Source organism: Haplochromis burtoni, unplaced genomic scaffold (assembly GCF_018398535.1).
Source record: "Haplochromis burtoni strain Fernald_Lab_line unplaced genomic scaffold, NCSU_Asbu1 Contig_32, whole genome shotgun sequence".
Classification (NCBI taxonomy): domain Eukaryota; kingdom Metazoa; phylum Chordata; class Actinopteri; order Cichliformes; family Cichlidae; genus Haplochromis; species Haplochromis burtoni.
This window is the reverse complement of record NW_024582393.1, coordinates 365,625-393,122: the sequence shown is the minus strand read 5'-3', so window position 1 is coordinate 393,122 and position 27,498 is coordinate 365,625. Positions and strand designations below refer to the sequence as shown.

The 27,498-nt window shown below is 43.6% G+C and overlaps 1 protein-coding gene across 7 annotated transcripts in view; it reads left to right on the top strand.

Annotated features, from left to right (window-relative positions):
• kif21b (kinesin family member 21B) overlaps positions 1-27,498 on the top strand; it is a 67,832-nt gene that overhangs the window by 27,300 nt on the left and 13,034 nt on the right. For 2 of the 7 annotated variants that reach the window (XM_042219367.1, XM_005918520.3), the window contains exons 4-32: positions 811-960; positions 2,274-2,405; positions 2,718-2,906; positions 3,008-3,123; positions 3,351-3,546; positions 4,351-4,540; positions 4,661-4,724; positions 5,477-5,707; positions 6,429-6,552; positions 6,637-6,775; positions 7,044-7,232; positions 7,320-7,519; positions 7,603-7,710; positions 8,357-8,673; positions 9,120-9,303; positions 9,855-10,058; positions 10,158-10,259; positions 11,658-11,823; positions 12,241-12,301; positions 12,449-12,506; positions 12,945-13,189; positions 13,846-13,914; positions 14,035-14,145; positions 18,253-18,291; positions 21,639-21,775; positions 22,059-22,239; positions 22,483-22,647; positions 23,301-23,418; positions 23,520-23,690. In XM_042219367.1, coding sequence (XP_042075301.1) covers positions 811-960; positions 2,274-2,405; positions 2,718-2,906; positions 3,008-3,123; positions 3,351-3,546; positions 4,351-4,540; positions 4,661-4,724; positions 5,477-5,707; positions 6,429-6,552; positions 6,637-6,775; positions 7,044-7,232; positions 7,320-7,519; positions 7,603-7,710; positions 8,357-8,673; positions 9,120-9,303; positions 9,855-10,058; positions 10,158-10,259; positions 11,658-11,823; positions 12,241-12,301; positions 12,449-12,506; positions 12,945-13,189; positions 13,846-13,914; positions 14,035-14,145; positions 18,253-18,291; positions 21,639-21,775; positions 22,059-22,239; positions 22,483-22,647; positions 23,301-23,418; positions 23,520-23,690 — 4,356 coding nt within the window. The remainder of the gene's footprint in view (positions 1-810; positions 961-2,273; positions 2,406-2,717; positions 2,907-3,007; positions 3,124-3,350; positions 3,547-4,350; positions 4,541-4,660; positions 4,725-5,476; positions 5,708-6,428; positions 6,553-6,636; positions 6,776-7,043; positions 7,233-7,319; positions 7,520-7,602; positions 7,711-8,356; positions 8,674-9,119; positions 9,304-9,854; positions 10,059-10,157; positions 10,260-11,657; positions 11,824-12,240; positions 12,302-12,448; positions 12,507-12,944; positions 13,190-13,845; positions 13,915-14,034; positions 14,146-18,252; positions 18,292-21,638; positions 21,776-22,058; positions 22,240-22,482; positions 22,648-23,300; positions 23,419-23,519; positions 23,691-27,498) is intronic. The other 5 variants (XM_005918522.3, XM_005918519.3, XM_005918517.3 and 2 more) reach the window with 4 other exon arrangements.

Genomic DNA, 27,498 nt, shown 5'->3' with positions numbered 1-27,498 from the left:
ACTCCAACCAGATGGGACAAAATGGGGGAGACGACAAGATCAGACCTGCTTCTGTAAACAGGAAGTGACAACCTGAAGACAGATGAGCGTGAATGTCTGCTCGTGCATTGTTGGTCCTGATTAATGCTGTCCATTACCTCTGACATTATTCCTCATCACTGTGCGGGAGAAGATGGATAAGTGCAAGGAATGGGAGGAAGGAGGGACGCTTGCGTAGGAGAAATTAGATAATATACGAGTAATTATTTCCTCTGGGGGCTTCTGGCAGGCAAATGTTTGGGTTTTATTTAGGGGACATTACTACTGCATGTGTGTGTTTGTGTATGTGTGGGGGAGAGAGAGAACTGAACAGCGTAATAATAAATTACAATGTACGGTAATAGAAATTCAAATTTCAAAATAAAATCATTTTCTGTCCATTTTTCTTTTCCTTCTTTTGTCTGCGTTCCTGCTTCTCGCTATTAGTGTCTTTTCTGTGGGCTTTCAGGTCAAAAGGTTATCTCCGTTGATGGTTAACAGATGGGCGAGTGTGTATGTGTGTGTGTTTAGCACTAGGTGGGAGCAGCTGAGCTTTCAGCTGACCTCTTTGACCCTTGTCCTCAAAGGTTTCTGAGCTGTCATCACGTTGACCTCTGTGGCTGCAGAGCTGTGTGGAAATACGAAACTAGAAATCAGTTTAACAGAACGAAATAGTTCAGTTTTAAGAGGCGCGCAATCATTTTCAGCAGAGGCGCTCATCCTTGCACTGAGCGTGTACGAATTGTACGATGTGCGATAGGCCTTAATGTGTGCTTGTTCTGCTCCTTGCAGCTGTACAATGAAGAGATCTTGGACTTGTTCGATGGAACCAGAGATCCAGAGAGTCGCGGTAGGAAGTCCGCCATAAAGATCCACGAGGACGCCAGTGGCAGCATCTACACCACGGGAGTCACTTCCAGATTGGTGCACTCAGAGGACGAGGTGGGTCTGTGAGTGTAGAGATGTGATTGGTGACGTTATCACATTTTTGCCAACATCTACAGCTCAGATCAGAAATGAGAAACAAAATATGTGAGCATAAGGCTATAAGTAGACCGAAATCATCCCAGCATAATACCTCCCACAGCATAGCAGAGCAGCCGGATCCCCTTACAGATCAGCATCTATCTGAGTATCAGTATTTACCAACACTGATTAAACCTTTTAATAATTCCTTCATTAAGTGTATATTTTAAAAATGTTCAGATTATCGTGCAAAATCTTGAACAAAATAACAACTTTTTACACTTCGGTGGTTGATATAACAACTTTAAATGAACCAGAAAGTCCAGAAGACAAGTCTCCCATGACTGTACAGTGACGAGCGATATTACATCGGAAAGTATTCACTGTGAAGACACGAATTAGCTCTGACTGGGGTGAGGGGAAGCATGGGAGTGTGAACTGCCAAGAACCATCTGGTGGTCCGTCTTCATAAACAACAAAGAGGTCAGAGATAACAGCGGAGACTGGGCTCTATTTTGCTGCACCGACCGACGTCAATTTTTAAACCCGTGGGGCTATTTATGTTATGAAGTTTAGCTTCCTTCTTGAGAGGCTGGCTTGTTTACGGTCACATATGAGAAATGTGTCACAGCTGACGAGAAAGGAAACCGCAGAGCACTGACAGTGAGGAGGAAGAAGGATACGAAAGGCCCATTAGGACACGAGGAATCTTTGGTCACAAGATACACAGAAAAAAGGTGTTCGTTTAGGGGAAGAGCTACACTGAAACACTGACTTGGACAAGGCGGTTGTGGTTGTGGTTACTCGGTTTTTTCTAAAGGTGGGAAAGAGAAAGAATGATGTCAGCAAGTGTTAAAAGACGCAGAGAGAAAGAGGAAGAAAGGCTGAATTTGGGGTCGTTTATCTGCATTAAAGTCAGACAGCTGAGAGACGGGAGGGTGCTCCTGTGGGAGAGAAGAAGAAGACAGAAAAAAAGAAGAGGAAGACAGGATGGAGGCAGGTTATGATAAAGAGTGAGGGGAGGGCCCAGCAGCTGAGAGGGCAGGGAAAGGAAAAGTAAAGGTTAATGAAATGCTAGTGCTTAAGCGAGCGGTGATGACAAGCACATCTCTGTGGGAAATGCTGAACTCTTCCAGGAAGCTGAGAGTGTCTTCTTAAAACAATACGTGATCATACTCATGGGTACTTAAACAGAAACTCAGTCTGCATGCGTAAGTCAGGAGGTTTCTTACTTTCCAATAAAAGTAACCAAATGTCGTGTATAATGCGTTTGTGTGTGTGTGCTGCAGCTGCTGCAGTGCCTGAAACTCGGCGCTCTGTCCCGCACCACTGCCAGCACTCAGATGAACGCCCAGAGCTCCCGCTCGCACGCCATCTTCACCATCCACCTCTGTCAGATGCGAGTCTGTCAGCAGCAAATGGTGAGTTTGGAATGGGTGGTGGAAAGAAGGAGAGAGACAAAAGAGGTATTTAGAGTTATTACAACTTTGTCATCATCAGGTTATATGAAAACCTGTCGGCTGTTAGCCGGAGGAGACGGAAAACGATAAGCTATTAGGAAACGTGTGACTTTTAGGAAGAGTAAAAAGAAAAGTCACATATGATGACGCGCAGAGAGAGTGGAAGTGAAACATAAATAATTCAGCATCGTTCAGAGTGATTAAATGATTGCTAGTTTAAAGTAAAAAACAGTAACTCAGCAGCCTGCTTCCCTGTGTTTGTTGGTTTCTTAGCAGAACGGTGGAGGAGGGCAGAATGGAGAGCTGAACGGTGGTGTGGAGTCTGGCCCGATCTCCCAGCCAGAGTATGAGACACTGATGGCCAAGTTTCACTTCGTGGACCTGGCTGGCTCCGAGAGGCTGAAACGCACAGGCGCTACAGGAGACAGAGCCCGGGAGGGAATCTCTATTAATTGTGGACTTGTAAGTCAGGCAGGGATCGCCAGTGTACGATGTATACAAAAGAAATAACTGTGCATGCTTAGATCACATCTTCTTCTTGTGTGTCTTTGCACCTCTGCTAGCTGGCTCTGGGAAATGTGATCAGTGCTTTAGGCGATCAGACCAAGAAGGGCGGACACGTCCCATACCGAGACTCCAAACTTACCCGACTGCTTCAGGACTCGCTGGGAGGGAACAGGTATAAGCACATACAGACACACACATATGAAGAAGTTGTATTTGTGAGAAAAAGATGTAATATTCAGAAGAATCTACATTTTGGTGACACAAAAGGGAGTTTTTTTTGGAGCTGAAATGATTGGTCAGTTACTTAATCAGGTTATTTCCACAACAACGTGTAACAGCCATGACAACCAAATCGTATGCACATTTACCGACGGCCTCCGTGTTTTCTTTTTCCCTCAGTCGTACGGTCATGATCGCCTGCGTCAGCCCGTCAGACCGGGACTTCATGGAGACGCTGAACACGCTGAAGTACGCCAATCGCGCCCGAAACATCAAGAACAAGGTGATGGTGAACCAAGACAAGACGAGCCAGCAGATCAGCGCCCTGCGCGCCGAGATAGCCCGCCTTCAGATGGAGCTGATGGAGTACAAGGCGGTGAGCGATGGGGGGGGTGGGATGAGCCCAGAGGAAGAGCAATAGGATGTAGCTGCGTGCTGGTGATGTAGTTAGTGAGGGGGTATGTGCGGGGCAAAGATGGATGAAACTGAGAATAGCGTGTAAGCAGAAGAAGACAGAGTAATGGAGTAAGGGAGAATGATATCAGACGCTAAGTAATAAAAGGAGAGGCCGTGCTTGCTGCAGATATATCAAATTAAAGATCATTACTGGAACACACACATCACTTGTCAGCATTTTACAGTGTAATGTAAGGACAAATTGATGTTTCAGCTTGAGTGTAAACTCCACGAAGGATAATATGAGAACTGTGAGGAGAAATGGGGAGAGAAAGACGGGCCACTTTCATCAGTTTTGACCTCTGGGGCCGTAAGAAACAAGTGATCGTTTAGCTCTGTTGTTGCGTTATTACGTGACTAAAAGGGTTACCACACTTACAGGGAAGTGACTGTGCTGAGGGATGGCAAGCTGACCTCGATGTGGTAATAAGGGATGCGATGTGACTTGAGTGTGGAAGTAATGAAGTGGAGTTAATGGCTGCGAGCAGCGGTTAACAGTGACTCTCTGTTGGAAACAACGGGATTTTTTCAGCGTTAATCACTGAAAACGCAACAATACATCGCTGTAGAGCCACGGTCATTGTAAATAACAGCACTCTGTTTGGTTGAGCGTGGCGTATTTGTATGAGCGTAAATTTAGGTTGAGTTTGTTTTTTCACGTCTGCCCTTTGACCCTTGGACGCCAAAGCATTTGTTGACCGTGCCAACCGTCTGCTCTGTGCAGGGGAAGCGTGTAGCCTGTGAGGAAGGGTCAGAGGGCTACAGTGACCTGTACCAGGAGAACACCATGTTGCAGAGAGAAAATGACACCCTGCGTCTCAGGGTGAAAGCAATGCAGGAGACCATCGACCACCTCAACTCACGCGTAACGCATCTGCTGGCCAATGAGGTCAGCACTCTGCTCGCCAAGTCAAGTACGTGAGAGATCCTTAATCGGACGAGCTCTGCCTCTGCAATGACGATGTTTTTTTTGTTTTTTTTAAATTAACTGCATTTTCCGTGATCTGAGTGCGTTTTTACTTTTCATCATCCAGGCGAGGGCAACGAGGAGATCGGGACTCTAATACAGAACTATATCCGAGAGGTTGAAGAACTCAGGTAAGAGCCTGAGTATCGTTATGTGGTCACTCAAACCAGTAACAGACTAACAGCGATTGGTATTTACTGTGATAACTGTGATATTTTAAGTAGCTGCTTATCCCCAAATCACAATTGTGTCTTTCCTGTAGTTCTGTTTATCCATCTAGATTCTTTGAAGATGCCTCTTTGATTAAATATAAAGGAACTAAATCTTTTCCATGAGCAGCTTTTGTGAACTGAACCGCAGCCTCAGCTTCTCCACAGGCTTTGAGCTGACTATAGTAAGGTGCCTACAGTGAACGAGTTAGACTTTTCTGTAGCTGCATCACGTTCTTACACACCTGGAGGGACCCACTTCTTACAGAACCCCACTTAGTTCGGCTGAGTCATTCACTGTGGTGCAGTTCAGCTTCAGTTCAGTTGTTTCTCCTCTTCTCTCTGCAAGCTGTGAGCGCCCGCTGGGCCGGTCTATTAAAGTCAGCGACGGTACGCTGCAAGTGTGTCACTACAGTTTGGAGCTTAATATGAGAGCGATAGTCAAATTACATACTACATATACGTGTGACATCAATATTTATTTTAACTGTTTTTCGCAGCTTTTTGACTTCCCACAGCAGGGAAAAGTGTACTAATTAAGGGGTTTATTGTGGGACACTTATGTGTGATTATCTATTTAGTTTTCCCTTCTGTATTTCTTATTGCTGTAGTAATAAAATTCATGAATGAAACCTCTGTCGCCTCTTTCTGTCCCTCTCTTCCACCTTTGCCAGAACCAAACTTCTCGAGAGCGAGTCCATGAACGAGTCGTTACGGCGACAAGTGGGCCGGCTCTCCTCCCGTTCCCCGTTCCCCACCTCCACTCTCAGCCCCGCCCCCGGTCACCCCCCGGGTTCTTCGCCTGCTCCCATGTCTATGGAGGCGGAGATGACGGACGTGCTACGCCGGGCCAAGCTGGATATCGAGAGACTGAAGAAGAAAGAGAGGAGGCAGAGGAGGATGAGGTGAGGAGCAGAGGACATGTAGACCTCCAAACATTGTTTTATGCAAATATAATATCTAATGGCTCAATTTACGCCTCATATGAACCTCTTCAGATTTTAAAAGCTGGTTTAAAGGGACGGTGATGGTTGTGAAATATTTCCTGACCATATATTTTCTCCCTTCCTCATTACTTTTCTCTTTAAGCCCCACATCACAAGTAAATTAGGACTTGGGGGCTGCCAGCTTCTGAAAAGAGTTGGTATGCTGCCAATGCTGAGCTGTAACGCTGGCTTGGACACAGAAAGGTCTTAGTCAGTCGGCTACTGGGTCACGAGAGAGAAGAGTACACAGCCTAACAGGCTAATTGAGGCCTAATGGCAGAGAAATGGAGGAAGATGGGAATTTAGAGCTGGGATGGCTGATAAGTTTGTAGAAGAGGGAGCAAAGGAGATAATAAAACTGGCACTAAAACTCAAGAGCTAAAGGGGCAATGATGGTAGACAAGGTGAAGAAGAGTTTGCTTAATGACTTTTGATGGTTGATTTTGCAGTAAGCATATTACTTGGCAAGACTCCCAGAGCACAATAAGGGATGTCAGAGTGTGCACGATCTTAGTTACACTCAGGGGAGTGGTTCTGCGCGGCAAAAACCATCTGGTATAGCGCTGAAGGTGAAGTGATTTTTGTGGAGAATCCCATGCCTGACAGTACCTGGCTTGACACGCATGCTCTTCTCCTTCAGCCCAGAGTTGGAGAAAGGTCTGAAGAAACGAGTAAAGCTGCACACTCAGGAGAACGGCGAGAACGGGCAGGGCGGGGAGAACGGGCAGAACGGAGAGATCGATTCAGATGAGAATTACACCGAGGTAAGACCCGCACGAGTCGGCACTCGCGAGCTTTAAAGTGACCGTAACGAGTCTGATCGTTTGTGCGTTTCTCCGCGTGCGCAGGACATCATGTCTCCACTGCAGGAGGAGAGTGGCTGCGATGACGACGAGGGGGAGGACGAAGAGGAGGGTAGGGAGGAAGAGGATGACTTTGACAGTGATGAGAGCCTGGTGGATTCGGACTCAGACTCGGATGAGAAAGGTGTGGGCCTGACAGCTGCTGTTATGAAATGACACCACTGTTTTCACTCTTTGTCCCTGTTTATCAGCTGTTTTTTCTGTCAGGACATCATCTGCTGTGAAAGATGATTTACAGTAAAGATAAAGATGTTTTTAGTGTAAAAAGAGCAGAAATGAATTTGCATCTAGATGGAAATTTTTTTACATATTTCTTAATATACAGTTGTATATGAAACACACACACAAATGGTGCAATTTGGTTTACAACCTCAAAACTCCTCAACCTGCAGCCAACTTCCAGGCGGACCTGGCAGACCTGACCTGCGAGATTGAGATCAAGCAGAAGCTGATAGATGAGCTGGAGAACAGCCAGCGGAGGCTGCTGATGCTAAAGCTGCAGTACGAGGAGAAGCTCATCCTGCTGCAAAACAAGATCAGAGACACCCAGCTGGAGAGAGACCGCGTGCTACAGAACCTCAGTGAGTTTAGTTAAGTTGCTCCGTGAGTGCAAAGTGTCACGCGAGGTGTCGGCTACGGCTCGTTAACGTTGTTACACGGTTGTGCAGTGACCATGGAGAACTACACGGAGGAGAAGGCCAACCGGATCAAGCAGGAGTACGAAAAACGCCTCAAGGAGATGAATCGCGACCTGCTTAAGCTACAGACGGCACAGAAGGAGCACGCACGCCTCCTCAAGAACCAGGGGAGGTACGAACGGGAGCTGAAGAAGCTCCAGGGCGAGGTCAACGAGATGAAGAAGGCCAAGGTAAGAAGGGGCTGCTGGAAGTCTGTGTGGAGGAAAGAAGGGAAGGATGCTGTGCGATCACCAGTGTTTTCTGCCATTTTCAGGTGGCGCTGATGAAGCAGATGAAGGAGGAGCAGCAGAGGAGGAGGATGGTAGAGGCGAAGAGAAACCGTGAGATAGCCCAGCTAAAGAAGGAGCAGCGCCGGCAAGAGGTTAGCAGCATATGACCTCTTGTGCGTGTGTTTTATATTTAGCATTGCTTATGTGATTTTTCAGGTTAGCAGCAGAATTATTTGGGATTTATTGGGAGATTTAGCACAAGCACAGATATAACATCTATAAAAACGAGGTTAAACTATGTTGCTATCACTGTCATCGTGGCAGAACTTTAAGTGTTATCTGCTGTATCCAAAGAATTAAATGTAGGTGAATCTGTATGCACAATGCATATGGATGTAAATGTAGAGCCAGAGCCCCATCTGTAGGCTGGCACACTGAAAACTTGAGTGCTGGATTATGTAAATACTGAACACGTACTTCTGGTATTATTCTGTGTTTTTAAGATTAGTGCATCCTCTGCAAGCATTAACTTCCATCTTTTTTTGGCTTCCCTGGAGAAGAGGGCTCGTTAATGAGCATGAAAAGCCTTTGCGCTGTCATACCGTGGGCAGCATTCATAATCCTTTTATTTCGATTTTCATCTTAAGTCTTAAAATCCCTTCATGATCAACACTTTGCAAACCTGTTGTGTGACGAGTAATCCCATTCAGCTCAGGGATCTCAAAGGCAACTGAAAAGCATTTTCTTTTTAAAAAGTGATGAATATTATAAAAAAGGTTGTGTTTTTTTCTCCATCAGTATCAGATTCGTGCGCTGGAGTCTCAGAAGCGGCAGCAGGAGCTGGTGCTGCGCAGGAAGACTCAGGAGGTGACCGCCCTGCGGCGCCTGGCCAAACCTATGTCAGATCGAGTGGCTGGACGAGTGGCCCGCTGGAACCAGACTCCCTCGGTTACAGACTCTGGAGCTGAGTTATCAGCGAGCACCACGGCGAGCAGCTCTGAGCCCGAGACTGCGAGGACCGTAAGCGGACTGGTGCGGCAGTGGAACAACAAGAACAGCGTGTACGGATATCTGGGAGAGAGCGAAGGCAGCATGGACGGAACACGCGTCATCGGGTAAGACGACGAGATGCTATGGTACTGTCCTTGGACTGAGCTGAATAAAATTATAATTTAAAAAAAAAAAGCTCAGGTAGCACCACCCAGAGTCCAGACACTGGTGGTGGTGATAAAGATGAGATGGAGGCTTGGATGAAGACACTTGCATGAGGCGGAGATAGGGCGGAGGTGGGTCGCACAGAGGAGTCTGAAGGATGAGCGGTGCAGAGTGTGCAGAGCGGAGGGCGATCGGTTTAAAGAAGGCGGGCAGAAAGATGATGTCGGGATTGAGTTTTATAGTGTGAAGAAGTGATGTAATGATTAGACTAGCAACCCAACACCTGGGGAAGCAGACAGATCAGTCAATACAGATTTTAATATAATACATGACACAACTTTATTGCTGCTTATTGTGAGTCGATGACATTTTATTTATCCAGTATTTGTCACCTGTCCATCACCAGCAGTAGAAAGAAGTTGCCGCGTAAGCCAGCCGGCCTGGGCAACAGTGGAGCTGCAGGCAGAACCAGCAGCATTTCAAAGTCTGCACGTCAGAAGTGGCAAGCTCTCGAGCGTCGAATCACGGACATCGTCATGCAGAGAATGACCATTGCAAACATGGAAGCCGACATGGATCGCCTTATCAAGGTAGGAATGGCACGCTAGGGCTAAAATGTTGTCACCGGGGTTACGCGTGGTTTGATGGATGTAGTTTCTTTCTACCATGAGACTGACTTAAGGTTTTGGATTATAAATTCTCAAACGTACAGCACATCGCTGTGGTTATTGAAGAGTTGAGAGCAGTTGAGCATCGGGGGTTGCATCAGCAACTTTTTTGACGTTGACTTCTGTAGTCGGTTAAAAACTGAAACTGAGTGTGAGGCGCTTCCTTCCTCCTTTCCCTCGCAGATGAAGAAATGTTCAAATGTGGGAGGGAGGGCGGCCTTTTTCACAGATACGGCTTGGCACGCAGCTTTTTGCAGCTGCTGTCTTTGAATCATCGAATTTAAAACTCTGTCAGGTTTTTCTCCGAGTTTAGATGCGTCAGAATGCGTCTGTTCAGTTTGTGCCTCGGATAAACAGAGAAAATTAAGATTCCAAATGTAGAAATGACTTCTGTAGATGTTAAATATAACTATGAATTTTAATTTTTAATATTTTTTTTTGCCGTGTGGTGATTTGTGCTTTTGCTGAGTCAGAAGCGAGAAGAGCTGACGGCCCAACAGGAAGCGCTCTCACATAAGAGAGAGGTGCTGATGGCGGACGGGGAGGGGCCAGAAGCTGAGGACCGCCTCCTTCAGGAAATTAACGAGGATATTGAGGTGCTGAACGCCAATATAGACTACATCAACGACAGCCTGTCTGACTGCCAGGCCACCATTGTACAGATAGAGGAGACCAAGGTATGAAGACGCAAACCCATGCACAGGTATTTAGACCTGCATGCCAGCAATGAGGAGAGTCAGGCCTTTAGTAACATTCATGTTTGTGTTTTCCTGCAGGATGAGCTGGACTCAGTGGACACCTCAGTGGTGATCAGTTCATGCTCCTTGTCTGAAGCACGCCACCTGCTGGATCACTTCCTAAAGGCTTCCATAGACAAGGTAAATGATCATACACGGGGATTTTCAAAACCGTCAAGTTTAAAGGAAGAAAAAAACTTCTGTAGGCTTAAATGTGTAGCTTTAAGAAGATTTAAGTAAGTAAGAGTCAGAAGATGTATCACAGCATAATGTTAGAGTCAGGTGTGGATCCATGAAATGATGGTTTCAGTGCCATCTAGTGGTGTTTCTCTGTATCCCACTACATTATTGTGTTGCGTTTCTGGATTGAGAGTAGGGGTGGGTTTTTATAATCGATTCATGGATTAAAATCGATTCTGGCTTGGATAACGTAAAATCGATTCATTAAAATCCTGAATCGATTTTTTTAATATAAATTTATTTTGCCCAAAATGCCAGAATCTCTGGTGACATCTCACAAAATTTCAAGAACCACCAAACAGTTAAGACAGTAAACGAGAGCAGGAACACGGATTCTGCACATAGACTTAAACACACAGCGCGACCCGCGGATCAGAATCAGTTAGATGTCGCCTTTCTCACAGTCGGGGCTGAAAGCCGACAGCTCGCTGATTCTGATCTGTCGGCGGGTCCGCGCTTTGTGCGCCGATTCTAAAGCTGTTAGTTTGATCTCTCTCCAAACAATATTGACCAAACCAGCAGCAAAAGAAGATCCAAACGCTTCACATAAAATCGTCATGAATTCACTCTGACTTTTGCTGTTTTGCTTCCACCGCGATGCACAGCTCTCTCTCTCTCTCTCTCTGTACTTCAAGAACAGTTTCCCTTTCGTCATTATTCGCTTGCTTGTTACGCACAAGTCTACCGCTGTTTACAGCGCTGTCGGCCGCTGTTTTTTTTCCCTTTTACATTCTTCCGAAAAGAAAACCTCATTTCTGCTGTTCAATACTGAACAAATTTCAACTTTTTAAAATTATTCAAAATGCAAAACGCTTAACGTGTCTCTAATAAAACCGCTGTAACTTCAGAGGTGATGTTCATATGTTGATTAATGGTTTTCTTTCGTTTTTGATGTACTGCAGAATATTTTTATAAAATCCCAGGCCAGGAAAACCTTCATGTTTTTCTGTGTTTTATCTTCAGCTACTTTGACACAAAGGCATCTGCTGTGACGCTTACACCTTTGATAAAGTCTTGCGTGTGTCAGCTTCCTTTTTATTGATACAAAAATATGTAAATGTACTGATCTGAATTATAATATTTCTGACTGTCAAAATTTCCCAGATTTAAATCGAATCGAATCTAATTAAATCGAATCGTGGATCGAATCGATTCGGGACCTTGTGAATCGGAATAGAATCGATTCTAGAAATCAGTGACGATACCCAGCCCTAATTGAGAGCCTATTAAAATAGTTCAGTGTTACAGTATTGTGGTGTTGTTGTTGTTGTTTTTATATTTTCTTTCGTCTTCCTGCAGAGTTTGCAGGTGGCTCAGAAGGAGGCTCAAATCAGACTGCTCGAAGGCCAGCTGAGACAGACAGATGTGATTGGCTCGTCCCACAATCACATGATCCTCGATGCCCTACGAGAAAAGGCTGAGTGCATCCCCGAGCTCCAGGCTCTCATCCACAACGTACAGCAGGGTAAGAGAGGACTCCTGTGCATTGTGTGGTGAGACAAAGGAGAAGGAAGACATAAAAAGTAGAGAAGCTGCACAGTTGCCCACTTTTTCTTTGTTCTAGTTTCTTCTCACACATGAAAGTGCTGTGTTGCATCATAGGAGATGGACTGTGTTTAGCCCCATTGCTTCTTGGTAAAGCATAAAGAAAAATAAACAACAATGTTTTCGATTCTTAGAAAAACCATATGTGGATTCAGTTTTAGTGTAGGAATACTATATATGCCTTGGGAATTGTGTCAAGAAGGGCATCTGTTGTAAAAATTATCCAGATCAAATATGCGTACCTACCCACTGTAGGGATCCTCGTGAATAAGGGGCGCAGAATGTGGCATTAGGGCATCCTGTGGCACCGTGAGACATAATGGTGTTTTGCTTCCAGAGAATGGTTATGCGAGCACAGATGAGGAGCCCTCTGAATTCAGCCAAGCCTCCGACAGCAGGTGAGCTGTCTTTCCTACACAACATCATACAGCGTATCTTTTAGGGCTCATACCCATTGCTCTGACCCATTTAAAAATTCGCACACACATCTATTTCAGTAAAGATTTCTGCACATGTTCACATTTATCTTTCCTCTCTGCCTCCAGCGTGTCTCAGATGAAAGAATCGAACAGCCAAGATGACTTCAAAACAAAATTACAGCAGGTTTGTGTTGTTTCTTATAAGGTTTTTTTTAGTTCCTATGCACATGCCATAGTGCCATTCTTGTTTGTGACCATGAGGTGGCAGTAGAAGCAAACACTTCAAATGACTCCCAGAAGCTTAGAGGCATAAGGATTCCTCATTTGGCACAAATCCCTCTTATTAGTCTGCTAAAGTTTTGTTTTTCTCTTTCTTCTTGCTGACCTAGAATAATAACCTAGAATGACTTCTGCCGTGTTTGTTTTACTGCTCTTCTTCTATTTTCTTTGTGCTTTTCCCTGCTGAACGATGTTCTCAGGCTGTATATATAATCTCCCTTTGCACCTTAATTACAATCATTGTTTTTCTCTTTATTTCATGCCCCAGTTTTTTCCCCCTATCCAAGCATCCTTCTTCTTCTGTGGTCCTCTGTAATAAAAGCGGTTCATATTTTTCATCCAGATGGAGCCCCGTCTCTCAGCTCAGATGAAGGCGGTGTCAGCAGAGTACCTCGGTCCAATCCTGGACCCCTCATCCGGCAGCAAACCGCAGCACATCACCAAGTCTCTGGCTTCACTGACGGACATCCAGGAGGACGGCCTGAGTCTTGCTCCAGGGAGCCTTGGGCTCAGCCTGGCATTAAGAGACACGTATCACAGGGACCGGGTATCCCGCACCATCAGCTTGCCTGTGAGGGGTCACACCTTGTAAGTCACTGGCAGATCATAGTGATAACTGAGATGAAGCCCTGACTTTTCTTTTAGTCTTATCAGGATGTGGAACCAATGAGAGGAATGATTGGCTCTAGTACTATCATCTTGTGTCAGATTGCATTTAGTCATTATCCACTATATATACATTGTGAGCCATCTCTTTTAGCTTCTCGTGAATATTTTAGCCATTGTTTCCATCTTAAAAGTGACTACACTTCATGTAATATAAATCAGTGCGTGCAGAATTCATATGATGAGGATATTTTGTTTCTAAATCTAATATTCATTTCTGTTTTTTGGTTTGTCAGCATCAATAACAAAAGTTTTCCTTTTGCAGTCATTTACTAAAATGTGTGAAATTTTGTGAATCCTGCACAAGTAAACATCTTCTGAAAATCAGAAAATAGAAAGCGGTTTATCAGGTATTATTCTGTTTCGTAGCAGCAAAAACAACTCAGGCGAATTGCCACGAGTCCTCAGTGATGTGTGTGATTTGATATTTGAAGAGATTAGGCTGCTAGAAATGCTTTTAAACTGCATAAACCTTGCTGCTTATCGAGTCCCAACAGTTCACATAGATGTCTGTCATCCTTTCTGTGCACTCCCCTGAACGTTTGCTTAGTTTGCTTGCATTTGTCTGTGTGTGTCAGTCCCAGGCAGTCTCGGGGCTATGACACTTCCCCCCTAACCAGAAGGAAATCTTACGACCGTGCGTACAGGTACATGTAATGCTCATTTCGCTAGCAGATGGATCGCACTTTGTTCTAGCAGTTTATTTACACAGTGGGACTCTTTAACTTCCTCATCCTAAACTCCACCATCTTTCTGCCCCTTGTCAGGCCGACTGATGGCTACACTCCCCCCTCCTCCCCTCCTCTGAGGACCAGGAACGACCGCAACGTCTTCTCGAGGCTCACCAGCAACCAAACCCAAGGCTCTGCTCTGGACAAGTGAGTGCAGATCCATACGCACAAACGCCACCTGTGTCCATCAGTCGGTCATGCTTTGAAAGATTCCCATCCTTTTTTCTTTTCTTTTCTTCTTTTTTCCCTCTTCCATGTTTTACCTCAGTTTTTCTGCAGACAGGCTGAAGGTCAGGCCTTTTTGAAGGGAAAGTGGTTCTGTCAATAATTTAAATAAGCCTTTTAAGAATCTTTACTACTAGCTTGCCTTCATCTGAATCCCTTTCTTAGATAAATCCCTTTCTTCTGGCATTAATGTGAAACCCGCAGAAACAGATGGTGCAGGCAGTCTTGGAATCCAGGTGTCAAACCCAAACCGCAATCTATTCAAACGTGCGCGTAGCAGCGGTAACAATGAGGTGTAATTGCAGTAGGCTTCCAATTCGCATACAGAAATTACCAGGAGACAATGGCAAATCAGGAGAGGGGGGTGTGGGGGGCAGCTCAGATGGTAACACCCACTGCTCAAATGTGGTGTCAGGACAGCAGTGGCTGGGAAGCAACCAGGATGTGGGATGATATGAAATCAGTTTTGAGGTGACGTGCTGTGCATGACAATGATCTTCATTCAGGAAAGAGAAATCCGCCTGACCAATCGTATATCATCCAATATAAACAGCCCTGTAATTAATCTTATCTTACAATACTGGGTTTGTTGACAAAACTTAATTCAAATTTATGATAATTTCCGAGGATGGTGTCAGCCGTGATGTTGAGCGGTCCCATTCCTGATGTCATTTTTTTTAAAAGGTAAAAGAATTATAAAACTCCGCTCAGCGTGTATTTGTGTAATCGTACTACATCGGATTGAGGGAACATGTGGGCATGAGACGCATGTTGATGCAGAGTCGGGAAGGAGCAGGCGGTCTTGTTTCCTTCCTGCTTACAATCAATTCAAACTTTCTGCTCTGACAAATGTCAGCAGTTGATTTCAGCCCCTGCTCTAAAGTTGATTTGTAATCTGTGCTAATCCACAGCATTTCTCAGCTTTATTAACATCTAATTGGCAGCGAGGATGCTGTGTGAAACGAGTTAGGGTGTCGTGGCTGTGCGTGCGTGTGTATGTGCTTTATGTGGGTTGCATGTGTTGGAGCGTGTGGGTACTGATTATCCGGAGCAGGGGTAGGTAAATGAGATGGCTGTTGCCATGTTTCTGTGCAGCTGTTGGAGTTTTCCAACTTGGAATGGGAGATGTTTTTGTTTAGGGTCTTAATAAGCTACCCAAAGCTTTGATTTCAGCACATCAGTAGATTGCTGATATTGTAGTCACATAATTTAAGTTTGCTCAGTCAATACTGGAACTGAAAAAAAGGCTGAAAAAAGTTCCCATTTGATATGTTGTCAGGTATTCTGATTGTACTGTACACCTGTGCACACAGTTGCGGTTGAACACAAAAGGCAAATTGAGTGGACTCATTGTTAAATCTAGTTTTGTTGTACTGCTTTGTGAAACGTAATCCAGGCATTGCTGAGATTATTGCAAACAATGCATCTGGAGCCAGTTTGTTGGCATTCCTTGTATAGACATTGTGTTGTATTTTCACATACACGTTTCCTGGGAAAAATCATTTGGACTGTGTCTGCAATAATCCTGTGTCATATCTAATACACAGTAATAGTTAGTGTCCTTTACTCTGTTTGGTTTAGACAAATGTGCTGCTCGAGTACTTTTGTAAAAAACTCTCTGAGGACTTTAACCAAACGTTCACAACTACGGTGACCTGCATGGTTAAATAAAGGTTACGCTGACTAACCATACCATCTTGTTGCTCAGTGGTAGTCCAGCTTCGGCAGCACATCGTACGTACAGTGTTTAACAAATTTGTTAGACCCTCTGTCATCAAAACAAGAAAACCCAAATAAATCTGTTTAAAACTAAAAATTACCGAATGCACTGAACTGAGTTACTGTTTTTATATCCACATGGGATTTCTCTGGGAAATGAGTAATTAATCAAGCATGACGTTCAACCACTAAAACTAATTATTCAGGAATGTAAGTAAACAACAGCAACTTTGCATCTTATTCACAAAATAATAATGCGCTTGTCTAGTTTTTCTGCTTTTTTAATATAAAACAATAAATCTGGAAAATTTTAGATAACAGCAATAATTATATTATGGTGGTATAATTTTCATTTTGATTAAAGAGCTTGAGCATACTGGTGGCTTAACCATTACAGAATCATAAAATATGATTTTGGTAAAAACCAGTACTGTTAATTTAGCATAAACTTTACAATTGATGGTGGTCTAATAAATGTGTTGAGCACTGGAGATCTTTTAGGCTTAAAATCAGCGGTTATATAAATCAATGAAAATGTTTTCTTTCTATCGCACTTCAATTCAATAGCTGTCGTTCATGAAACATTTTTTACTGTGTTTAGGTGTGATAGACAGGAATATATACTGGCACTAGTTTTGATGGGAAAAATGTGTTTGGAAGTTATGTGTGTGTTTTGTTGCTTCTTGTTTAAAAGCAAGCAGTGGGTGCAACACTTAGCAGAGGTCTACTGTTTGAAATCTACATTTGATTGACATCACTCACACTTTCTCTGTCACTTAATTTCTCATCTCGGACACACATTTACAGCTTAATCCAGCAATATATACATAAAACAAACCCATTAAAATGTGAGATGTGATTTTGACTGGACTATATTGTGTTTCTGTTCTTTCACATTTGAGTAGACTGGTTGCCCAAGAGACTGGTATCAAGTGTTTGACACTGATTTGAAAGGCAAATGAGGACGAGGAATTTCAACCAAAGTTTCCTTGTCATGTCTTGGATAAAGAGGCTTTGAATCGAATTCATTTTACATGCTCCATAATCAATAAATTTTAAAAGTATTTTAAAGGGAGTCAAATCGCTCTGTGCTAATAGCCACTACGGCTGGCAGTAAATGCCAAGAACGGGAAGAATTGCCATCACCTTTAAACACCGCTGTTCCCTCCGGACATATCCAGAACTTTCTGTTTTATTATTTCATGCTAAGAGTGAAAAGCCCGGGCCCTCTTAGTGAGAAACCAGAGGCTATAAAATATTTACAATATAATAACACTTTTATTGCATTGTTACACACATCATTATTTCCCTTTAACTCTTTGGGAGGTGTGGGTGTGGCCTGGAAATTTGTTTCCCTTATTGTCTAGTCAACTGGATTTTCCCTTCTGTTAACTCTGTTTGCCATCCCCGATGCCTTTTCTGTACTAATTAGCTAAATGTGGCAGGAAAGAGTGGATTTGGGAGGACACACTGACATCATACTATAGTCATGCGTAGAGGACAGGACAAGTGTAATCTTTGCGTATGACTATCCTGCCGTCAGTGCTTCCTCCTTGACTGTCTTTCGTTTTCTTTCAGGTTCTTTGTTCACACAGATACTTTCATATTCGGGGAAAGTCACTTATTTGCTTTTTGGATCGCATTACGCGACAAGATTGCTACCTCTAGCATGTCACAGCCAGTAGCTGTTAGCCAGACTGCTAGCCATTGGAAACAGCTAGCTCACCGTCACCGCTAAGTCTCATTAATCTGGACATTACTATATATCTTGTTTGTTTAATTCATACAAAACATAATCTTATTAATCTCAAGTGTCTTGAGATTTATTATTATTTGCAGTATTTTTTTGAGAGGTGCTTTAGAGGTGTTGGTAGACAAACGTTGCCCTTCAAGACTATGCTAAGCTATTAGCTGCTAGTAGTAATCGAACTGCGAGACTCGGAGAGGTATTAGTCTTTACATCCTGACACGTGGTGCGAAAGTGAATAATTTTTTCCCCAAACATGAAACAGTTTCTTTAAAGCTTTCTGTGCAGACACTGGTCAAACAGTAAAGCCTGTTCAGTGATTGTCTTTGTAGAACAGCACCTTTCATGGCGAACCACGCGATAATCGCAGAGCAAGCTTTACTGTTGACCAAGCTTTCCTGTCAGTTTGCTCATTGCTTTATATCTAAAATCCCTTCCACTAGTCACGCCTCTCCTTTTTAACCCTTTGCCAGTAACCCTTCTGTCTTTTCTTAGCGTGATTAACCCTTTCCTCTTCCCACCTTGCCCTCCCTCCCTCTCCCTTGCTCCTCTTCTGCCTCTAGGTCGGATGACAGCGACTCCTCGCTCTCAGAGGTGCTCAGGTAGAGGAACCGTATCTGTCTCTCTCTCACTCTCTGTTTTCCCATTTGCCTGTTGACTCACCCGGTGTCATCTCGTCTCCATCAGTCGTCAGCGCCTCACCTGGCCTCTTCATCTCCACCTTCATATTCCATCGGTTGTGCATGTTTTAACCGCAGACCACTTCTCTTGACCCACCCAGGCTTTTCCATCGCTGTGATCTTGCATTTGTGGTCACACAAGTGAACCACACCACTTTTTTTTCAGGCTGAAGAAACTGGTGGAAATTAAAGTAATTACTCCTCTTAATGGTCTCCATGGTCAGCCACTTGGTAAATCCAGTCTTGTTAAAGGACAGAGGATTGATAACATATGAGTTAAATGAATATTTGAACGTCTACTTAATAGACACTCATGCATGTCTATTAATTGCGTAGCTGGACTCTGCAGTCATTTAGCTACGTTTAACTATAAGAGTGAAAGCTGAAGCGTAGCAATTGCAATTCATGTTTTTACAGGGCTTTTTGTCCCTACCTAATTCTTAACCTAAGGAGCCCAGTTTGCCAGCTAACCAGAAGCTCTTTATACAGATCTAACACAGTATTTATAATAATTAAAAATAACTTTGATCAAACTTTGGATGTGTTTGTGCTGGTTTTGCGTATGACAGTATTCATTCTTTCTTAGACAAAACAAAGCACACCATTTTGAATTTTAACAGATTTAAGTAAGCAGTTGCTAGAAGTGGCTTCCTGTTTAGCTGCAAATCAAATAAGCATCCATCCATTTTCTTCAGCTTATCCAATTCAGGGTCAGGGGGGGGGTGGGGGGTGGGGTTGTTTGAGCCAATCCCAGCTGTCATGGGGTGAGTGGCGGAAAGACCACCAGTTCATCACAGGGCTAATACAGAGAGACAGGCAGTCATTTACACTCACATTCACACTTATGGCCAGTTTAGTGTCACCAGTTAACCTAACCTCCTGCATGTCTTTGGAAGCTGGAGTACCTGGAGAGTCTCACACAGGTAGAAACTGCAAATGCCACACAGAAAGCTCTCTACTGGCTGGTGGATTCAAACCAAGGACCTTCTTGCCACCTTGTGTCCCAACAAAAAAACATATATCCCAAAACCTCAATTAATTTCATTAAGACAAACACATGGGCCTATATATAGTTTTTATCGGGCATCTGTATTCCTTTTAGTCACACACACAAATAGATGCTCCTCTCACCAGGACCCTTCTGTCTTTTTTTCTGTGCACTGCAGAGAGTCCCTCCCCTCTCGCATGTTTTCATTAGTACTGGTCTCTTGGGTCTTGGCCCTGCAACATCCATTAGCAGCTCTTCCATGCTGCATAACACACTATAGCACACGATGATATCTTCCATGTATGCTGATAGAACTGAAACAATTTCTGCTATTTAGAGCATTGCAGTGCCATTAGAAATAGAGTGCTGCTCGAGCAGCGTGTGCCGTACGTCCTTTTTCGAGGAAAACGAGCGAGCCAAAGAGAGAGACTGAAGAAAATATCCCGACTAATCAACTAATGCTATATGCTTTGTTTTAATTTATTGTCAGGTCACCAAAGTAGCTCGGTTAAGCTAAGATTCTATTAAGAAAGGAAATAAATAGTGTTTCTGGTAATTACTTTAGATTAATTTCCATTTTAATCACAGAGAATGGAACATGAAGACTTTAATCAGGCAAAATAATGGGCTAAAATTAGTAAGGTTTATTTAACTAAAACCCCTTTAAAAATAAATTTATGAAACATACATATTTAATCCCTTCCTCTCTTCCCCATATATTAAACATGGATTGCTTTTCTTCTTCTTTGTAAACTCAAACCAGTCACCAGTTTTCTGACATCACCTTTTCAAAAGGAACTGAAGTTGAAGAGAAATGGGTGGGGCTGACTGTGTTTGCACCATAAAGCTGCTGTCACAGTCTGACTTTATATCTGTATTCCTAATCAGACTAATGCTGTCGCCTTGTCACACCTCACCGCTCACCCACATGTGTCACATAGCCCTTTTTCCTGGGCCCCAAAAGGGCATTGGCTCTGGCGTTGCAGAGAGTCAGTTCCCATCTAAGCGATGGAGAATGGACTCTGCATGTGGTGCTGCTGACGTCTCGGTGTGGTGGGGTTTATTTTTGAGTTCCGGGCTGCTGTGGAGTTGGTCTTCCAGGCTGTGGCTGCTGTCATCAATTATTTTAAGCTTCTTGTGTGCAGTTTCTTTTTTTTGTTTCTTTGGGGAGGTGAAATTTGGCAGACGTGCATGCGGCTTCTTTTTACTTGCTGATGAATGAGACTTTTGACTTTGGTTGGCGTTCTGAAACACCGTAACAGACATACCAAGTATGATTTGCGGTTTCACTTTTGATTTGACTTGTGTATTTATTTGTGTGTGTGTTGTCATGCTGGACATGAGCATCCGTGCTGTGAAACAGAAGATGAGCATGTTGTCACCCTTGACAAGTTTGAAGCACACCCTTCTGTATTTTGCTCACTCCGTGCAGAAACAAATCTGTCCTGAGTTTTGTGTGCAGTGTTAGATATTCTTTTCTCTCCTCACATCCTCCGGCTCCTCTTCAGTGTTTTGCCTCTTACTTCACCCTCTCTCTCTTTCTCACACACACACACACACACACACACACACACACACACACACACACACACACACACACACTAACCACCACTTGTGAAGCCCATCGGGGACCAATTTTCCCACAGCTCTCCCTCTTCCTCTCACCCGCTCCCTGCTCTGTCTCACTCCGCTGACTGCTCTCCAGGCACTCTGGGACCCTGGCCTGTCAGTGCGACATAGATTGGGATGGTGAGGGGAAGCAGAGGTCCAAGCTAGAGAGACTGAGTGCACATAATATAGAGGAGACTGTGTGCACATAACTGTGTGTGTGTGAGGGAAAGAGAATGAGGAGTTGAATAAGAAAGCAGCTCTTACTGCTGTAGAGCCTTAATTGGGCTGCTCAACAACAAAAAGAAAAGAGGGAGGGGAAAGTGAGATGGAGCGGGCAGGCTACCTCCATCAAGAAAGTGTGTCTACTTGTTTAACTGATACGGTGTGGGCATAAATCTGTTTACAGACACATTTCGGGTGAGACATCTCACCTCTTAAAGTAGGCCATTAAGTTGTAGGATGAAGGCCCCTGCGCCTGAAGTGATGGAAACACAATTGTGTGCGTAGTTTATCCGGCGCTTTCAGTGAGCAATGTATGGGTTTGTATTGCTTCTGTATAGTCAACAAAAAATGCATGTTTGTGGTCAGCCTGTGCTTTGCAAACCTAAATCTTGCTGGTTGATTGATTTTGGAACCACTCTGACACTTTCTGTGTGTTTGTGAACCGTAGGGGTGTGATCAGTCCCATCGGAGGTGTGAAGGGGGGTCGAACTGCACCCCTGCAATGTGTTTCTGTAGCCGAGGGCCACTCAAAGCCAGTGCTGTGTGTGGACGCTACAGATGAGCTGCTCTTCACTGGATCTAAAGGTAAACACATTGCTAAAACAGCAGCGTTGGAGTGTTTCCTTTGAAATGCATTTTACAGAGCTTATCAGTTGAAATTGATTCCTCTCAAGCTATAAACCAATTAAACTGAAATTGTGCCATTCTAAGTAAACTGTTACTGTAGGATTTGAGCAAATGTTTCTGCGATGCTTCGTAATTTTGTTTAACAGAGTGAGAGGAGGAAGGGATTTTATTACAGTCTGACAAATAGTTGGACTGACTAGTGGACTGTTTGTAATGCGTTTGACTTTCTCCCCTCTTTCAGATCGCACCTGCAAGATGTGGAACCTGGTAACAGGTCAGGAGATCGTCACCCTCAAAGGCCACCCAAACAATGTCGTGTCTGTCAAATACTGCCCCTCCTCCTGTCTGGTGTTCTCTGTGTCCACCTCCTACATCAAGGTGTGGGACATCCGCGACGCGGCCAAGTGCGTCCGGACGCTCACGTAAGTTTCATGCAGGGAACCCATCGGATGGAAAAGTTTAGAGCTTTTTCCCGAATTACAGCCTTGCTTGGAGAGATTTAATGGAAGTGATTTTAAAAGGCCTTTTTTTTTCTTTTTCTGCTCAGCGATGTGCCTCCAGTTGAAGAAATATGACAAGCTAAAGTAGAGGAAATGACAACTGCTGATTGCACTTACTTCTCTGATTCTTGTGTTTTTTTCCACCTTTCTTCTTCATCCCCACAGCTCCTCAGGGCAGGTGGTTTCAGGTGATGCGTGCGCCGGCACCACCACCCGCACAATTACCTTTGCTCAGGGCGAGTGTCAGATCAACCAGATAGCTCTCAACCCGTCAGGATCAGTGCTCTATGCTGCTGCTGGAAACACTGTTCGCATCTGGGACCTCAACAGGTACATTTGTTGATGATCTAATCAGTTAATACATTATTATATTCATTGATCTACTCATCAAGTTACTGCTTAAAGACTCTGTGAGTCATTCATGCGAGCTTCATCTATGCACTTAATTTCTTTACTGCCCACTCTTTAAATTCATTTAGACATGGCTGTGGATGCATTCACTTATTGCATGTTAATAAGCCAGCGAGCTGATTAACATTTGATAGAAGAGCTTCAAAAAGGCTGACAAGAGATTTAAAAAGACGGCCAAAAAAAAGCAGTGCTGAGGATATGAAGCGTGATCACGAGCATGTTTTCTACCAGGAATCATTTCTGGGATCCTGTGGAAGCATCTCTCTCTCCTCAGTTTTTATGCTTCTAGAGGGAAATTATTAACAGATTGGACCAGACAGTTTACGCTGAGGGGCTCAGAACCATTTAATGATGCATAAGAACCCCCCAGAAATGAAAAATGAATGTATTAAACATTTCATTTCTGCCCATGGCTTTGCCGCGTCTCTGCAGCTTTACTTCACTTGTGAGAGAGAAACTGGAATTATTCAGCGACACCTCAAAGTTCGTTCAAATGATGAATTTCACAGACCTTTGTTTCACCTTGTTTTGGTTTCTGCTTGTTGTGTTTGTGTATTTCGGTTTGTGTGTAGGATGCAAGCGATGGGGAAGCTGACAGGCCACATCGGCTCTGTCATGTGTCTCACTGTGGGGCAGTCTCTGCTGGGCAAAGATCAAGTAATCACTGGCTCCAAAGATCATTATGTCAAGGTACAGCTTAAAAAAAACCCACTCATTCTTAATCTATCTGAATATCATTGTCTGTCACCTGATAAATCAAAGATACACACAAATGTTTCCTTTCCTGTCAGGTGTTTGACGTGGCAGAGGGAACTCTGGGAAACGTAGGTCCAGCTCATAACTTTGAGCCTCCACATTATGACGGCATCGAGTGTTTGGCTGTGCAGGGAGACGTGCTGTTCAGTGGATCGAGAGACAACGGCATCAAGAAATGGGAACTGGAGCAACAGGAGCTCACACAGGTGTGTGGATGCTTGCATCTCTGTGTTACAGGAGGGGTCTGAGCAGACCTCTGTCACTATTCTGAGAACATAACCAACACTCGCTGTGGGTTATTAAAAAACAGGGCTTCATGTGGCAGATGTATTGATTCCCACACACTATGCAAGGTCAGTAGGTCTGAGTGAACAGGAACAAGACTTATTTTATATTCAAGCGAGCGCAGAATTCGTACATCACATTTAAAGAATGCCTCCTTGACTGCGCATCATCGTAAAATCCTCATGAAATGTGGTACGAACCTGCCTGTGAGGCTTTTACTTCACGATGTCTTGACCGTTATTATCTGCAGGGCAAAGTCAATCTCTCTGCAAAGTGTAAGGAGTGCAGATGGAACGCGGCACAGTGCTCTGGTAGATAATTGCCCTCTGATCCTCTCTGTCAGCGGTGAAGGCAGTTTTAATGAATCGGTTCTCTGGCGAACAAGTGCAGATTAACAGGAAACAAATTAACAAGTCCATTATCCAAAATGTCACAAATTATTTTTCCTGTTACTTTGTTTAAAAGGAAATTATTCCAGTTGCTCATGCGGTTTAGTGTTAATTGCCATGTGGTCGAGTCCTGATGTTCATATGTGGTGCCAGTTAATAGAAAAATATTAATTCGGGGACCTTTTTTTTTTGTTTTGCATTTTGTGTCCCTGCTTTTGTTTTTGTTTTGTTTTTTGGAGCCAAAACAAACATCCTCTGGCCTTAACATCAGCACAGAAACTGTGCGCTGGGAGCTTCATAGTATGGGTTTCCATGGCTGAGCAGCTCCTGTAGGTGTGTAATAATATAGTGTAGCAGCATCTATCCATATTAATGCATAGTTTGACAACCGTCCTTAAATCCATGAAAAATGATGACAAAAAAGATACTTTAAATGATGGCAAATATTTGGAAACAATCAATCTCAAACCTTTGAATTTCTTCTTGTCCTGTTACTTATTTTCTTATCTTCTTATCTTGTCCTGATTCTTATTTGTAGTCATATTATAAACATTTCTCAGAGAATACTTCCCTTGGAGCCGGAGTACCAACTGACATTTTCCTTATTGATCCCTGTAATTGCGACGTGTCTATCGAGTCCGAAGCTCATACATCAGCTCCTGGAGGCGGACACACCGGCGACACAAACGAACATTTTCTGGCCCACTTTGGTAGAGGCTGTACCCCGCCCCAGTTATCCGACACTAGCACAATGGTGACAGCGAAGGGCTGTGTTTCCTGTTCAGTCAGTGAACAGCTCCCTGCCAGCGCAGTTCTCCTTCGTGTCTTTACCCACTCTGTGGAGAGTGTCACCATGTGTAATGTGGCAGGAAAGCACTGTGTCAACATTAGGGTGTAAGAGCTCACACGCATCACAGCCGCAGGTAACAAGGAGGAGAGTCAGTGTGTGCGTCTGTGTGCGTTTGGTTGTGTTTATATGCAATTGCTGATTTCTGCAGTGTCTCCTGTGTAGCCCCTGTTGCCTGCATACGTTAATAATGCATAATAATCCACCTCGTGGGTGGATGTGGCTCATTTACATGCATAGTAATTTGCATATGAAGCTGCACTTTCTAAAGTTTAGCAACAGTGCTGTTTAGCTTTTGTTTATCCAAATTGACAAAACACAAGATATTATTTTTCCTTTCAAAGGCTGAATTAAATCGGCTCAGTCTTTGCTGTGGTCTGTGGCTTATGACCCTAACCTCATTTATGAAGCAGCCAACAGGATCCGTTTTACAGCCTTCCTAACTCAGTATTCTCTGTCTAATTATGTAATGGGATCAAACTGTGGCTCGGGGTATAATAGAATATATTACAGTAGAGTCTGAAACTGCACTTCCTTCAGGACTTCTGCTCTGAGCCTTGCTGCTCTGACCCCTCTGTTAAAATGCCGACGCTATAGAGTTTTTTCCTAGAGGGATATGTGAAGCAATTTGTTCATAATCACTATAAACTGTAGTTTAGCGATTCCCTCTGGCTTGATAAATAGCTTAATATACCTTCTGAAAAACAATTTCAAGCGTGCATGTTTTTTTTTTTATGACTTTATCGACCTGCTTATGCCGTGGATGTCGGAGAGAGCTGTTGCTCTCTGGAGGTGTCGGCCGGCATTAACGCTTACGGTGTGCATATGAAAAAAGTGAGTACATCCAATATAAATTGTTGGCTTTATTGACATATTTACATAGGGAAACACTGGATCCTCATTGAAACAAAGCCTACAGACAAAGCTGACACACTTAAAGATAAATGTGAGGAAGAAGATAACTTTTTCAATGTTTTATTCCACAAAGTTGTAAATGGGGGTAATATTATACTGTGAGATATTAAGTGTACCCTTGGCCTCAGAAGCTGGTACTGCAACCCGTTAGCAGTAATAACTTCTTGTAAATGTTTTGCATAACAGTCTAGCAATTTCTGACATTGACTGACTACTTCACCGTGCAAGTTCACTCAGCAGCAGCAGCATCTTTGTGGGTTTTCTTATATGTAAAGCCTGCTTTAAATCGAGCCTCTATAACATTTCAGTGGAATTCAAACCAGGGCTTGATTATGCTGTTGAAAGGGTCACTTCTGGTTCAAGCTACCTTCAGATGGCCTAACATTATCTCCAAGTACTCTTTATAAGATGCAGTATTTAAAGTTGAATTAATGGCGTCTTGTTCCCCAGCTTCTAAGGCTGAAAATGGAACCCAAACAGGTCTACGGTTATTGTGGTCAAACTGCTCTAACTTGATTTCTATGTTATTCCAAACACTTTGCTCTGTCTGTTCATTGGCAAATTGAGTTTTTCTCGAATGTGGTTTTTGGCATCAAAGGCATTTTCTTGCAAAGCCATCCATCCATCCATCCATCCATCCATCCATCCATTCGCTTCCGCTTATCCTTTCCAGGGTCGCGAGGGGTGCTGGAGCATATCCCAGCTGTCATAGGGCGAGAGGCGGGGTACACCCTGGACAGGTCGCCAGTCTGTCGCAGGGCTAACACACAGGGACACAGACAACCATTTGCACTCACATTCACTCACAGATTCACACCTATGGGCAATTTAGATTGACCAATTAACCTATCCCCGCAAAGCTGCCCATTCAAGTTTAATTTGTTGAATCTGATTATAGACACTGACTGTAACCTGGACTATTCTTTAACACCAACAAATGCAAGAGTTACCCGCAGATCCAGTGATAAAGGCTCGAGGTCACAATTGGCAGGGCCAGCAGTTCTGTACAGATGTTATTATTCCCTCAAAATCGACGTTATTTGCAGAGAGCTTTTTTTGGAGGTCTTTTTGAATTCTTTGACAGAGTCATGGACATCCACCTTTTTTGGAGGCCTGAGAAGGCCCTTTAGTACTTGGCATTGTGACACCACACACTTAAACAGCACAGCGATTACTAGGCCTTAAACCAGGTGTAGATAGCCTCCATTTGTCATTATGTAAAGAGATTGTAATCCTTGGTAGCCCTGAAACTTCAATGGTTTAAAAATGTATTTAATTTTTTGATGAAAGTACTTTCGTGCTTCTTTTCCTTGAGTACCTAACCTTTATGTAAAGTAGCTTTTCAACAAAAATCAGCTGCTGGTTTGCAGGTATGTCAGTAAAGCCGTTCACACGTCCATGTGAGGACATATGGTCTCAGGAGGATATGAGAGATTTCTCTTTTTGCTTTCAAATTGCATTGCTCATGTGCAACTTCCATACAGGGAGTGCAGAATTATTAGGCAAGTTGTATTTTTGAGGAATAATTTTATTATTGAACAACAACCATGTTCTCAATGAACCCAAAAAACTCATTAA